Source organism: Oratosquilla oratoria, unplaced genomic scaffold (genome assembly GCF_046742065.1).
Source record: "Oratosquilla oratoria isolate Oo_2021 unplaced genomic scaffold, ASM4674206v1 SCAFFOLD60, whole genome shotgun sequence".
Classification (NCBI taxonomy): Eukaryota; Metazoa; Arthropoda; class Malacostraca; order Stomatopoda; family Squillidae; genus Oratosquilla; species Oratosquilla oratoria.
The window spans coordinates 435,001-450,000 of record NW_027467724.1 but is presented as its reverse complement, the minus strand read 5'-3'; the positions used below and the strand labels follow the sequence as shown (position 1 = coordinate 450,000).

Genomic DNA, 15,000 nt, shown 5'->3' with positions numbered 1-15,000 from the left:
TACATTGTTCCTAAAGTTATTCTTTGTTGTGACACTATGTACTTTGAAAATGTCTTAATAGACGAAAACGTTCAGTATTCCGATCTTTATTTTCCTCGTGGTTACAAGCATATATATATATATATATATATATATATATATATATATATATATATATATATATATATATACATATATATATATTCAATTCCATGTAAAAATTGTGACAAATACTATATAGGTCAGACTGGAAATGATTTAAAAGGTTAAAACAACATCAGTATAGCGTCAGGAGTGGTCAAATGCCTAACGCATTATTTGTTCATTTAAGGGATTTTAATTATTGCATTAATTGGGAGGGTGCCAAAGAAATTGATGGAAATAAGTCATATTGGACCAGAAATATAATAGAACCCTGATTAAAGATATATTTTTCAACAACTGAAATTTAAGTCAAGGAATGTACAAAATTGATAATTCTATTGTTAAAAAACTGGTGGTGGCCCAAACGTCCGCTGCCGCGAACGGTATGGGTTCACCACGAGAGAGACCCTCACGACCTTTTCCTGTTCCCATCCATGGCCTCCCACTTTGTATATGTACTCATATTTGTATCATCATTGTACATACCCTGAAGACGTCTAAATAGACGAAAGCGCTCGTTCGTCATTTCATTATTTTACTTTGTGTTTTAGCATATATATATATATATATATATATATATATATATATATATATATATATATATATACTGACATTGTGACAAATTGAAAAAGGTGGAAAGGGAAAGCCACGGGTCTAAATCTGACTCTTGAGTTTATTCCTGACCGGTTTCGCTCTTAGCTTCTTCAGAGGAATGTACCTTAGGATGAAGCAGGTGATATACATAGGGAACCAGGTCCACGTCCTTCCCTTGGGGTGGGATCTGTGGTTGGTTTGTACACATCATGAATTACATAACCGACTCAAATACATAATGAACCACATACCTGATACATACAGATAAGAAAATGATTAACAGAAACAGTTCTGATATGTCAGCGTGCTGTGAAATGGTGTTGTGTGGAATCAAAATGTTTTTTTGTCAAAAACTAAATAAGGTAAAGAATATGTATAAAAAGTAAATAAAAAACATAAAATATAAGAAAAATAAATAGATAAAGTTATATATAATAAATATAGAAAAATAAATAAGAATAATGATAAAGCTAATAAATAATGAAAAAGAAACATAGAACGTAGTCAAATTAAATCAGTTCAAAATAATCTTATTTGATTTGTATTATTTTGAACTGATTTCATTGGACTAGGTTCAATGATATATTATTCATTGTTTATATATATATATATATATATGTATATACACATATATATATATAGTATATACATATATGCATATATATATATATGTATATATATATATGTATATATATATATATATATATTTATATATATATATATATATATATATATATATATATATATATATATAATAAACTGAAAGTGAATCATATTTTTCACTTCTAACAAAACCGAAAAAAATACCTGTATTTCTTACCAAGTTACAACACAAACAAAACCTAGTTGTATCCTCACGTTGATTGTCTGGAGGTTTATTTCTTTCTGTATTTCTGCCCTCTTTCTTTTCAGCATTTTCAGACTCCTTAACCTCATAAATTAATTGCCAAACCACACTGTACCGTGGCCACATAAGGACTGCAGCCCAATGTATGAGATGTGAATTATGCAATCGCACGTTTACAACATTGGTACTGTGCAGTTCCTGTCTACTTCGGCTGCCGAGTTCCGACCTTGACCTTGGCCTGGGTACTCCCACATAATTTAATTGTACGGCATCATTGTATACCTAGGATTATTTATTTATCTATTTATTTTTATTTATTTTTTATTTCTATTTATTTATTTATTGTATTTCATTTTTTTATTTGTTTATTTATTTTATTTTGTTTTATTTTATTTTATTTTATTTTATTTTTCCACACCCCAAGAAGGAAGACAAATGCACGTCCGGCGTAAGGTTGCGCCAGATGGAGGACAAAGTGCTCAAAAGGAGGACTGTCCGGCCTAAAGGAGGACGTCTGGCCACCCTCCGTGAATCACACAATCAAATCATCTCAATGAAACAAAAACTAGTGTATTTTAGGAATTATTATAAGACTTACGTAGGTTTTCTGGGCTGTATTTCGTATCCTAGTGAATTACAGGCCAAAATGTAGGTAGGAGATAAGAAAAGTGGGAGGATTTTACAAATAAGTTTTTATTATTTAAAACTATATTATCATACTTAAACATACACGACCAAGTTCGTTTGTTCATGCACACATTCACAAATACACTAGAAAATATATTTTGTCCTTTTGCTCAAACGAGTGGAATATTCATATTTTCCCTTTCGGTAACAATTTTCTGTAAATGATATTCTCTTCCGTTTTCTTTGAATAATTTTCCTTCCCGTCTCCATTGTGTCGACATTCACCAATCATTGCTTCTCGACCTTCTCTTTTCGCGACTTCCACCATATCTTGAGGCCGAGAAAGATAACGCAGGAGGATACCATCAAGGCCCCACTAATACTGAAAGCATCTGGATAGTGGCCGAAGAGCAGCATTTGCAAGAGGAAACCGAAGAGGACAGAGGACATGCGCGCTATGGATACAGTTGAGGCATGTTCCACTTGCATGGCTTTCGTCAAGAAAATCTGATAAAAAAGAAAATAAAGACATTTGGTAAACCTTATAAATAAGAAATATAAATTTATGATAAATGTGATGAAATCTGACAAAAACCGATAACCTACAAGAATATTTGGTATAAAGTTTCTCCCGACAAATTTCTATAAATCACTCAACGACTTAGCAGTATAAAAAAAAGAAAAATTAAATTGACATACACAATTGCATAACGGTCCATAAATTTGCTTGAGTGAGTGAGTACACAGTATATATTAAATATTCGAATGTTGGAATGTTTAGTTATTCCGTCCTTTGTTGACACAGGCTCTAGGTTGTATGTAGGTGAGAAGTGCTACATGTAAATTTGTCTTTGGTGTGTTTGCATGACTGTGGTTGTGAATGAAGTAATTCAATGTAATCAGTTCGGTCATACTGATTCAGCAAAATATCACTTGATTGCTGAAATTGTTTAATACAATTTCGTATTGTTATATTTTATTGAAAAATAAAAATATATAGCCACGTGATTTGGTGGATAGAGGAAAAAAGAAATATAAATAAAGACCTACGCACATGGATTTTTTTTTTTCAGTTAAAGATGATATAGTAGTGAGCTGAAGTGGTTCCATTTTTAATAGGACGCACAAAAGCTTAAATAAAGCTCTTAAAACAAGGCTCACAGCTGTCCCACTCTAATCACAGCCACAATCACCACTTTAGTTATCATGGTTATGAAACTATGAGGGAAGATCATGAACCGGGATGAGTTGAGATAAGAAAAGAGGAAGTCGACGGTAAAGGACATTGGCCCATCAGCCCATGAGAGAGTGTTCTGTCAAAACGGTTCCCAGAACTGCGTCGTCTATCAGAAAAAGGAAGACTGAGAGTTGTTAGGCAAACAACATCGAACGAAAAAGGGAAGGGGAGACCAAATACCAAAATGCAAATAAATAAATAAATGAATAAATAAATAGATAAGTAGATGAAGAAATGTATGTATGAATATATATGTATATAAACATAGAAGAAAGAAAATTCACGTAGATATGGAAGAAATATGCTCAGCGAGCGATAACTGCAACGAAAATATTGAAATAGAAGGGGAAAGAGAAGATCTAATCGTCTTTAGTAAAGAAACAAAAAGGGATGAGGAAGGACTTGGTGTAAACACGGAAATCTGCAACGAGGGAATACGAGGACAAAAGTGGAAAAGCGACAGGAAAGATATAAACATGTAAAAGTATCCAGCCTCCTCCTTCATTTTGATATCGTGTTTGTTTATTCTCTCTGTTGTTCCTGCACGCTCTGTCTCTGTTTTTCTATCTCTCCTTTTCTTCCGTGTTCTCGGGTGTGCTAGAGTTACATAACTGCTCTACGTTATGGTACTAATACTCTTCCAGTTCTACCTATTGGCTAATGACTAGTAACACAACAAAAACAATCAAAGATATAATAGAAGAAAGACAAGCAGAATATGAGAACTCGATTGAGCACAAAGAGGTCCAGGAACATCAGATTCTCTCATCCGCTAGACCCAGGTCGCTGACTTCCCCACCGATGCACCTTCCTGATCTGGTTCTCACCTGTTCCGCAAAGCTGGTGAAGCCGAGGATTAAGATGAAGCCGATTTGTCGTAGGCTGGGAAGGTTGATGGATCCAGAGATGAGGGCCACGCACGAAGTCATGACCACAGCCACGATACAGAATATGTTGAGTACGACTACGTAGTGGACATCTGCGAAAGAGGATTAAAGTCATTCTAATTTTCTATAAATACTTACGTATACCTTTAGGGCTTCCTGGTCTCTCTTTCTCTCTCGTTCTCTCTCTCTCTCTCTCTCTCTCTCTCTCTCTCTCTCTCTCTCTCGTATTTGGGTTATTCTCTTCCTTTCTATCTTCATTGACACATCACAAGGCTATCATACACTCTCCATATTCCCTACCCTTCCGTGTCACCTCTCCCTTATCCCCAGTCCCACGCACATTCGAAGAAAACACAAACATCACACCAATACCAAATAATAAAACAAACCTTTTAGCAGGCGTAAGATAATGTAGACGGAGGCTTGGCCCACCACGCCCCCAAGACAGGCAATCAGTCCCCCGAGCTCTTGGTCGCTCTTCGCCAGACCCTCGACGTTGCCGAAGATGAAAGGCGGTTTGGCAATGCACACGATCCCAGAGAGGGTGACCATCACTAGAACCTGTGAGATACATATTTCGTTAAAAGTTTTACTAATAGTGTAGCAATGTGGAAGAGATTCCTGTCATGTGAACAACTAGAAAGGATGAGGTGCTTGGTCACTGACCACTAAGCCATACATTTATTACACACACACACACACATATATCAATATATATATATATATATATATACATATACATATAATATATATATATATATATACATATACATATTACAGTTGAAAAATGTAATCATACATTTGTCAATCACGTGAAAACCGCTGTTGGAGTAAAAAAGACGAGACGGGGAATCTATATATTTCGATTGCAAACTGCAATCCTCTTCAGTAGATACAAATTGAAACGGTGAGTGCTACTTAAGTAGTGGCACCATTGACATGAGAAAGGGGAACATTGGGAGACGTCTCTACCCGTCGGCTCACTCCGTATGTGAGGTCAGGAGGCAAATGTCTTTTTAATAGGCTGGTGATGAAAAGTCCTGAAATTTTATCCGGGGACCATTGCCCCTTTGAAATGTTCATATTAGCCTGGTATTCAATTATAGTAGATTCTACCATTTTTCTCCTGAACTCGCATCTGGATTTATAAATAAACTCAGCTTTGTCCCAATCTAAACAATGTTTAAGTTGCTTAACATGTTGGAACACAGCTGAACTTTCTTGTCCATATTTAATGGAACGTTTATGTCTGATCATCCTAGTGTCCAAATCCCTCCCAGTTTGTCCGATTATCTGATTGATGTCGCTGTCCACTAACGAATTTCACACACACACACACACACCGCTCGCATATGTTGTATTACTTACAATATTGAGGGCATCACAGGGTTCCTTGAGAAGTACCCACGAGAAGAAGAGGACGAAGATTGGGGAGGTGAAGGTGATAGTTCCGGCGTCCGCAATGGGCATATGTTTGAAGGCATAGAAGTGGCACATAACAGATGTTGCCCCTGCAATGCCCCTGACCACGAGGGCGATCCGGTGACCTGTCGGGGGTGAGGACAAAAAGGGCACTAAAAGAAATTGTCGAGTTCTTTGTGTCTGCTCTGGTCGTAGATTTGGCAACAGCGCCATTCGAGCATATTTCAGGCAATCTTTCAGAGGGAGCTCCCTTCGGCACGGCGACTGAAATTATATTAGTCTCACTTTCTTTAAAATAAGTTAATGACATCACTGTATACGATGAAGTTACATCGAGACAGAAGTCTTGATCCCATCCGCTTGATGACGTCATGTCAACCGAAGGAAAGGCTCTGCCGCTAAAAAAAATATATATAATTAGATCAAAATAATAATAATAATAATAACCATGATAATAATAATAATGATAATGGTAATAATAATAGTAATAATAATGATAATGATAATAACAATAATGATAATCATAATAATAACAGTCAAATCTGCGACGTCATCATGCCGAAGGCGGAGTTTGGGGGGGGGGGGAAGTTTAAGCCTATTACATATATCTATATATACAATTTGTGTTGTGATGTATATACGTATGAATGTATACAATATAACTATTTTAATAGAATCATCTTTTCTTGTAGCAAATCTGTGTTCATGCAAACAAATACGAAAGGTTCATGTTCGCATGGTTTGTGTGTGCATGACAACATTTAACCAATTTCATTCTGACCAACGCCGTCTGAATTTATTCAGCCGAAGGTATTTGGCTCATAATCCAAGTAACGAAAAATGTGCAGGCTGAGGCAACAGGTGGTCGGGGTGACGTCATGTCGTGCAAGGAAAACTCTTTACCTGATTGGTGGACCGTCACACGGCAACAAGAGAGGGAAAGGGGGTGAGGAGTGGGGACCTTGCGACAATAGAAGTTTGGCTGCAACCAAAATTGTCACTCTTCCCTTGCGTGTTTGGGAATCAAACCTGAGTTCCCATCATAGAGGCCGAAATCAAAGAAATACAGTAGAATATATCATTTGTTTCAGTGAGTCTGAGGAAAGCTGGAGTTAATGTATGGCAACAGCCGGAGTTGTTGCCATCAAGCGAATCTTTCCCCGAACCTGCTGAAAGCATGGTAGAATGAGATCAAAACGAAACTAACCTTTTGGTAAGGGATGTTTTCGAGAATGGACCAAGAGGGGCAGGTTGAAGACCCACATAAGCAGAAACCTGAAGACCACCAACTCCATGGGGTTCATATGTTCCAAGACTTTGACCAAAGCCGACCCGAAGGAGAAGCAGAGGGAGGAAGCAATGGCCAGTAAGATCCCTGCATGCGGAATGGACGTACACAAACGACCTTCGCTTCCCGAGCTGTGTTGAGAGTTCAGCGTCGACGTCGACTGAGGTTTGATGGTGCCGAGTTCGACTTTCCCGTCAGCGTAGGTCCCCAAGAGAGTTTCACATAAGTCTCCCTCATCGAGTTGGATCTTGGTGTCAGGGTTGTTATTATTGTTATTGTACAACATCGTCATAGTCTCGTCAGTAAGTAGGAACTTTCTGACAGTCTTGTCACTGAATGCCTCGCCCCGATACAGAATTTCATCTTCTTTGGTCGTCTTTTCTTCTCTCTCTCCTTCCCATCCATCACTGCGTTCTCCAGCCGAGTCCTCTTTGTCTAGCTCACCTTCCAACCTGTCGGGTTTCATTTCTGTTTTAATTATTTTCGTTGTCGCGTGTGTATTTTCTGCCTCTGTGTCTCGTTTCAAGAAATGTTTGAGCTCTTTCTGTACTTCTGAGTACAACGTCAGGTTGTGTCCGTCGATGTCTGATGTTCGGATATTTTTAGAATATCTGCTGTTCTCTCCATGTGTCTCCTGTTCTTGTTCTTCATGTTCCTGTTCTATTTCGTGCCCCTGGAACTGTTCAACGGCATTTTCCCCTGAACTTTGTCCATAAAAGTGTTCAGAATGTTCCTGTCGCAGGGCGTCTTGTTCGTGTTCGTGCGAAGTTGACCTCGATGTGAGGATCGGTGCAACGGCCGAGGATCCGTCCGTGTTCGAATGCAGACCAAGATAATTCGCATTGTCGTCACATTTCACACGTCCCTTTGCGAATGGCTCTTTCTCGGTCACTTCACTCTCTCGTACCATTGATCCTCCTTCTCTTCCTCCTCCTCCTCCTTCTCCTTCTCCTCCTCCTTCCACTCCCGTTCCTCCTTCTCCTGCTGTTGCTAAGATAATTTTTACAAAACTTTTTCCAATTTCTTCTCCTTCTCCTCCCCTTTTTCCCACTTTCCCCTCTTCTTTTCCTCCTCTTCTTCCACTTTCTCCATGATTTTTTTGGGGGGCGCCCTCAAACTCAATGCACCCTTCTTCTGGATCCCCCTTGCCTCTTGGCAAAATCTTAGAAAGATGGATGTTGTGTTTTGCATGAGGTGCTTCGTCTTGACTTCGGGAATCCCCCGAAAGGGTCTTCAGGTTCCTCGGGGAACCAGAAGAGAACTCCCGCGAGTCCATCATCTCCATAATGCAGAGCCTTCACGGGCCTTGTGACGCTTACAGAAAACCAAAGCTTGTAATGTTGGCAGACTGCGTTTCAGACTGAATGACGAAACTTTTCTTTTTATCTGGTGTACATCTTCTTTCGTATTCTATTTATCTGTTTTATCTAGTGATAATAATCTGAGGTGGAGACAGACCGTCCTGGGAACGCACTTCTTCAGGATCAAGTGGACGTTGGGATGACGTGAAATTACGTGTATGGCATCTACGTTCCCATCTGGTAGATCACGCAGTCAGGCGTCCCCTTCACGTGCGCCGTTGCTCAAGAACAGATCACGTGATTATTCTCCTGCACGCTCGTCCTTCAGTAGATCACGTGATGAACTGCTCGCTCGTGCAGAAGGTGACTTAGCTAATCTTCTTGACATTTATCTCTCCCTCTTCAGGCCTGTGGCTCGTTCTTGCTTCTGTGTCTCCTGCTGCGTAGTTGGTTGATATCTGGAAGAAAAAAAAAAGAGATAATACTTAGTAATAGAAGTAGAATTACTTGCAACTAGAATAAATATGTTTATCGCATTTTTTCGAGATGATTATGATGATACTGATGGTGCCAGTGATGGCAGCGATGATGGTGATGATGATGATTATGATGATGATGATGATGATGATGATGATGATGATGATACGATGATGATGGTGGTGGTGGTGGTGGTGGTGGTGGTGGTGGTGGTGGTGGTGGTGGTGGTGGTGGTGACCGTGACGATGACGATGATGATGATGATGATGATAGTGGTAGCGTTGATGATGTTAGTGAAGATGGTGATGATAGTGGTAGCGTTGAAGATGATATTAGTAAAGATGGTTGTGATGATGATGATGATGATGATGATGATGATGATGATGATGATGATGATAGTGGTAGCGTTGATGATGTTAGTGAAGATGGTGATGATAGTGGTAGTGTTGAAGATATTAGTGAAGATGGTGATGATGATGATGATGATGATGATGATGATGATGATGATGATGATGATGATGATGATGATGATGATGATGATGATGATGATGATGATGGAAGGATAATTGTCGCGACGGTGGTGATATGGCGGTGGTGATGGTAGTAGTGGTGACGATGGACCCCGTGCCCAGGAAATTCAGACGAGCACAGCAACAATGTCGACTTTTACATCTTTCATTTTGGTCGACGACAAATTATCTAATTCAGTTTTGGAGTCACAAACACCCTCTAGCCAGACTCAAATAATTTGATCAGTGTGAGGAACGAAGGTCAAACGATGCCGACAAATAAAAAGCTTTTCCTACATGTCATGCACTAGAAACATAAGTGTAGTAAATTATGAAAGCTTCACTCTCGTGCAGCTGTATGTGATGCAGCTGATAGCGGTGTTGCGTATTCAGTGACTATGCATTTGGTGAGTCAAACGCGAGGAGACTAAAAACGAATGCGTCTAGAAGGGTGCGTAGCAACAGAATAGTCACGTAACGTGTGTTACAAAACAATGTTTACATAGAACGTGGCAACGTCGCACGCAATGTCGCGATCATGACTGAGGCGAGGGAGAATATAATTATAATTAGATAATAAGATCGTCAGGCTTTCTCTGCAGACAAATTAATTAAAATTGATGAAACCGAGCTCCAGGGCCCACGTCGTTGCATTGCGGAAGTCAACAAGGAGTGATGAAAGAACGGGAGATAAGATAAATGTGAGAAGTAGCCAACGGTTATCAACCCGAACCCGTGCATACCAGGAGATCGTTTGTCCCCAACTCATCTAACTGCCGCCAGACCATTTTCTTAGCCGTGTGTAACCCCCAATCCCCCAACCCCTAGGTGGCAAAAAGGAGGAGGTTATAGCCTATATTGCTTAACTCCCTTCCTTTTCAGGTGTCACATGTTACGCGCCAGCCTATTTGAGATTGTATGAGAGTTATAGATGAACTTTATCTTTACCCAAACCCCTCAAACCCCATCGTTGCTCAGATTTTCCTTGGTTAAGTAAAAATCACTTTGCGGGATCCGGAAGAAAGAAAACATTATTGTCAATGTTCACGAACCCAGTGCCAAGTTCAAGGTACAGTTGTTGGCAAATGTTCTGAAACATTTAAAGAATTCCAAAGAGGTCTGTGTTTTTTGTTACTCTTTATTTAATAAAGTTGATAAAGTTAATTAAATTCTTTTATAGAGAAAATATTAAATAGCAAGAAGCTTACAGTGAAGATTATTTGCCAAGCCAAAAAAACAAAACAAAACAAAAAACGATCACTCTGAACTATTCTTTCTCCATTCTGTTTCCCTTCATCTAATCCGTTCCTTACCACCTCCTATATCCCTCCACCTCTGCGGTGCGTTATTGACCCACACGACGAAGTGCCCCAATATATCTGACAACCGTGGTTGAACAAGACAGACATATCGATGTTATGTCTGTTACTGTTGCCAGCAGAGCCCAGAGGAGGTCTGTCCACAGACACCGGCCATTCCCTGTACCAAAGCTTTCCTGGGCACGCTTGCTTTTCTCCTCTGTGCGGGAATAATGCGCGCGAGACACCAACCCTTGTGATGCAACTCTCGTATGCACAGTAAATGTCTTATGCAAACGGTCGGGGGCGGAGGGGACGAGGGGTGTAGGTTGAATAATGCCGACTGTTCCCTCGACAACAGCAGAGGGATTATGTAAATATGGAGCACAATAGATGCTTGATGGTTGTACGTTTATGGACATTTATGCACATACATTTATAATATATACATATATATAGTATATATATATATATATATATATATATATATATATATATATATATATATACATATATGTGTGTGTGTGTGTGTGTGTGTGTGTGTGTGTGTGTGTGTGTGTGTGTGTATACTGTATATATATATATATATATATATATATATATATATATGTATGTATGTATGTATGTATGTATGTATATATAATTCACGAAAATCAGACATCTTTTCTCTTCAAGTAGAGATTTATATTTAGATATAAAAGAATGCTAAGTGAATTTCTTCCGTAGAGGTGCCACTAATGTCCGTAAAGAATACTCCTTATTACTATGTAACAAATACCCGGGTAAGAGGTGGAGATAATAACAAAGATTCCGTCTTCCCCCTTTTAAGGTGGTAGCGAAGTCACAATACACGCACACAAATAAATTGATAAATGAATAAATAGATAAATAGATTAAAAGTAAATGATAAATGAATGAGAGAATAAACCTTCATCTCGATACATATGACAAAAAAATCGCCCTTTCCCCGCTACGCCACTCGGACCAAAAGCAACGCAGCAAGGCACAGCTCCGAAAGGAGGACTCGACACTCAGAGCTAGTTCACATATAGGAGCTCTTTCCCCATATACGCATATATGCATATATATATATATATGCATATATATATACATATATGCATATATATACATATATATATGCATATATATGCATATATATACATATATATGCATATATATGCATATATATGCATATCACAACAAAGATATGTCGTAGCACATTTGTAAAATAATACTGATGACCCACTTTCGGAGAAGAATAAGCGAAGATATAGAGATATGTATATTTCGATCACTTACTGTGATCCTCTTCAGCAGATATGAGTTACAAAGTACAGAACAATGTGTATTTATAGTGAAACAGTGAGGTAGCAAGAGGGGACGGCGCTCAGGTCAACACGCCCGGCACGCATGCTCGCATCTTGGTGACTCAGGTCACATGACCGGCGTTGCATGGGCCTTGGTGATTTTTGTCCACCGCTAATGTTGAAATCCAAATGTAGTTTCAGAAGAAAAATAGTAGAATCCTCCTTAAATAATTTCCCAAATTACAACATTTCCCATGGTCAATGGTCACCAGACTGTATTTCTTCTTTTGCCATAAATAAAATGTTACCATCAACATTAGCGGTGGACAAAAATCACCAAGGCCCATGCAACGCCGGTCATGTGACCTGAGCCACCAAGATGCGAGCATGCGTGCCGGGCGTGTTGACCTGAGCGCCGTCCCCTCTTGCTACCTCACTGTTTCACTATAAATACACATTGTTCTGTACTTTGTAACTCATATCTGCTGAAGAGGATCACAGTAAGTGATCGAAATATACAGATCTCTATATCTTCGCTTATTCTTCTCCGAAAGTGGGTCATCAGTATTATATATGTATATATATACATATATGCATATATATACATATATATATGTATATATATATACATATATGCAAGTATATACATATATATGCATATATATACATATATATGCATATATATACATATATATGCATATACATACATATATATGCATATATATACATATATATGCATGTATATGCATATATATACATATATGTGCATATATATACATAAAACATGAAATGTACATGAAACATCCATTTCTCTTCCCTGTCTACAGTGGAATAAGCAAGAGGGCACCCGCCCACTGGAGATGTCGATTGATTAGTCTTCGTTTCAGGCCATTCACTTTGATGGTCAGTTAATAGCCCCGCAGTGATACGGCTGCCGGAGCTAACTATCCTTAAAGCTGTACTACTCTGATCACCCTCCCCTGGGAGGGTCATCTGCAGCGAGTTAACAAATGCGTAGATAGTAGGGCCATTTATTTCCCCCTAACCTATCTATGGACAGTACCAACCAACCCCCCTTATGAGGGAGGTGGGTCAGCCAAAAGGCCAATAGTCACACCCATTCATTTCACTCATACCTGTACAGCTCCCATCCACCACTCTTTCCATCCTCTCTCATTTTAGCTCCTCGTGGATGACGGGTCATCCCTTTATCCCGCCCACTACCCTGAGTCAGAAACAATCCAGCAAGGCGCAATATATTCACAGCAAGACTACTTCACTTCACCGGCGACCCTTCCCTCCGTCCCCTCATGCAGAAAATGAGTGGAAGGGGAGAAATCCCTTTTGGCTGCGTCAAAATATCCTTCATACATAACCCCTCCCTATCCCCCTCCCTCTCCCTTCCTTGCATCACAATATCATGTATACACAGCCATTCTCCACTTACCCCTGTCTCCTGTCGTCTCCCTTCCTTCCTCAACAGACATTTCCCTCTTGTTCAATGCCCTTTTCACCTCCATCCATCCATCTCATCCTGGGTCGTCCCTTCAACTTCACACCATCCACTTCTGCCTTCCATTTCTCTTTTACTAATCATTCATCATTCATTCTTCCCATGTGTCCAAACCATCTCAATAATTTTTCATCGGCCTTATCTGCCATCTCCTTTTCCAACCCCGCTCTCCTCCTCACCTCCACGTTTCTCACTCTATCCAGCCTTGTAACCCCTACCATACTTCTCAGACATTTAATCTCAAACTCATTTAAACTTTTCTTCTCTGCCTTGCTTAAGTTCCATGTTTCTAACCCAAACAGTGCCGTCGGCATAATTACTCCTTCATACAATCTCCTCTTCGCATCCATTCCCAAATGCCTATTTCTCATAACATTTTTTGATCCCCCAGAGCATTTACTTGCTTCTCTCAGTCTACATTCTACCTCCACCTCCACTCCTCCCTTTCCTGCCACATGCAAATCCAAATACCTAAACCTATTCACTTCCTCCAGCCTCTCTCCCTTAAAACTTACTTCCAACTCGCTGCTATCCTCTCCCCTTGTACATCTTATCACCTTACCTTTACCAACATTTATCTTCAACTTTCTCCTATCGCATACCCTCCCAAACTCCGTCGCTAACTTCGTTAACCCCCCTTTGACCCTGCCACAATCGCAGTATCGTCAACAAACAACAACAGACTTATCTCCCACTTTTCTCCATTTTCTTTAACCATCTCCAGTCCCCTGCCTATTACCCTCTCCTTTACCTCCCGCACCATCCCATCCACGTACACATTGAACAGCCTTGGTGACATGACACATGCTTGACACAGTCCCACCTTTACCTCATACCACTCTATCCATTCCCAATTCTAACACAGGCTCTATTATTCTCGTAAAAAGTCTTGAATACCCTTAACAGTTTTTCCCCAACCCCATATATCTGCAAAACCTCCCATAGTGCCTTCCTATCTACCTTGTCATAAGCGTTTTCCAAATCCATTAAGGATAGAAAAATACCCTTACCTTTTGCTTAAGCTTTTTAACATATTTACCTTCCTACACTCAACAAACTGATCTTCCTGAAACTACTCTAATAACCTTTGTCCCCATTTCTTTTGTAAACCGGAACTGTACAGGCATTTCTCCAGTTCCCCGGCACTCTACCCTCCTTCAGACACACATTAAACAACCCCCCCCCCCCCCCCCCCCAAAAAAAGGATGTCGCCACGGGCACAGTACATAAACTAAATGCACACGCTCTCTTTACTTTCTTTCTTTCGTAAGTACTGTTCCCCTGCTATTTCTCTCCGTTAGTTCGTTTATCTGTACTTGTAAATTATTTGAATTACTGTATCCCTTTACGTTTATTTTCTGTACTTGTAAAATAGTTTTTGCAACTTCAAGTTTTAAATACCAACGTAACCATCCAAGTTATTTATTTCTGTATGATTGTAATCTATATGTTCCAGATATTTCCTGAAGATGTCTCTATGTAGACGAAACGTTGAAAATTAAAATGCATGATTTTGGTGAACTCGTATTTGCCCACCACATCCCAAATGGCCGAATCCTTGTTAGGAAGA

The 15,000-nt window shown here is 39.5% G+C and overlaps 2 protein-coding genes across 3 annotated transcripts in view; one reads left to right on the top strand and one right to left on the bottom strand.

Moving 5' to 3' along the window:
* mtt (mangetout) overlaps positions 1-15,000 on the top strand; it is a 265,641-nt gene that overhangs the window by 192,773 nt on the left and 57,868 nt on the right. The window lies entirely within an intron of this gene.
* The window catches only part of LOC143023781 (uncharacterized), a 21,530-nt gene continuing 8,771 nt past the window's right edge, over positions 2,242-15,000 (bottom strand). The window contains exons 2-6 of the mRNA XM_076182396.1: positions 6,945-8,784; positions 5,684-5,862; positions 4,705-4,876; positions 4,256-4,407; positions 2,242-2,698 (exon numbers count right to left, since the gene is read on the bottom strand). Coding sequence (XP_076038511.1) covers positions 2,480-2,698; positions 4,256-4,407; positions 4,705-4,876; positions 5,684-5,862; positions 6,945-8,310 — 2,088 coding nt within the window. The 5' untranslated portion in view covers positions 8,311-8,784 and the 3' untranslated portion in view covers positions 2,242-2,479. The remainder of the gene's footprint in view (positions 2,699-4,255; positions 4,408-4,704; positions 4,877-5,683; positions 5,863-6,944; positions 8,785-15,000) is intronic.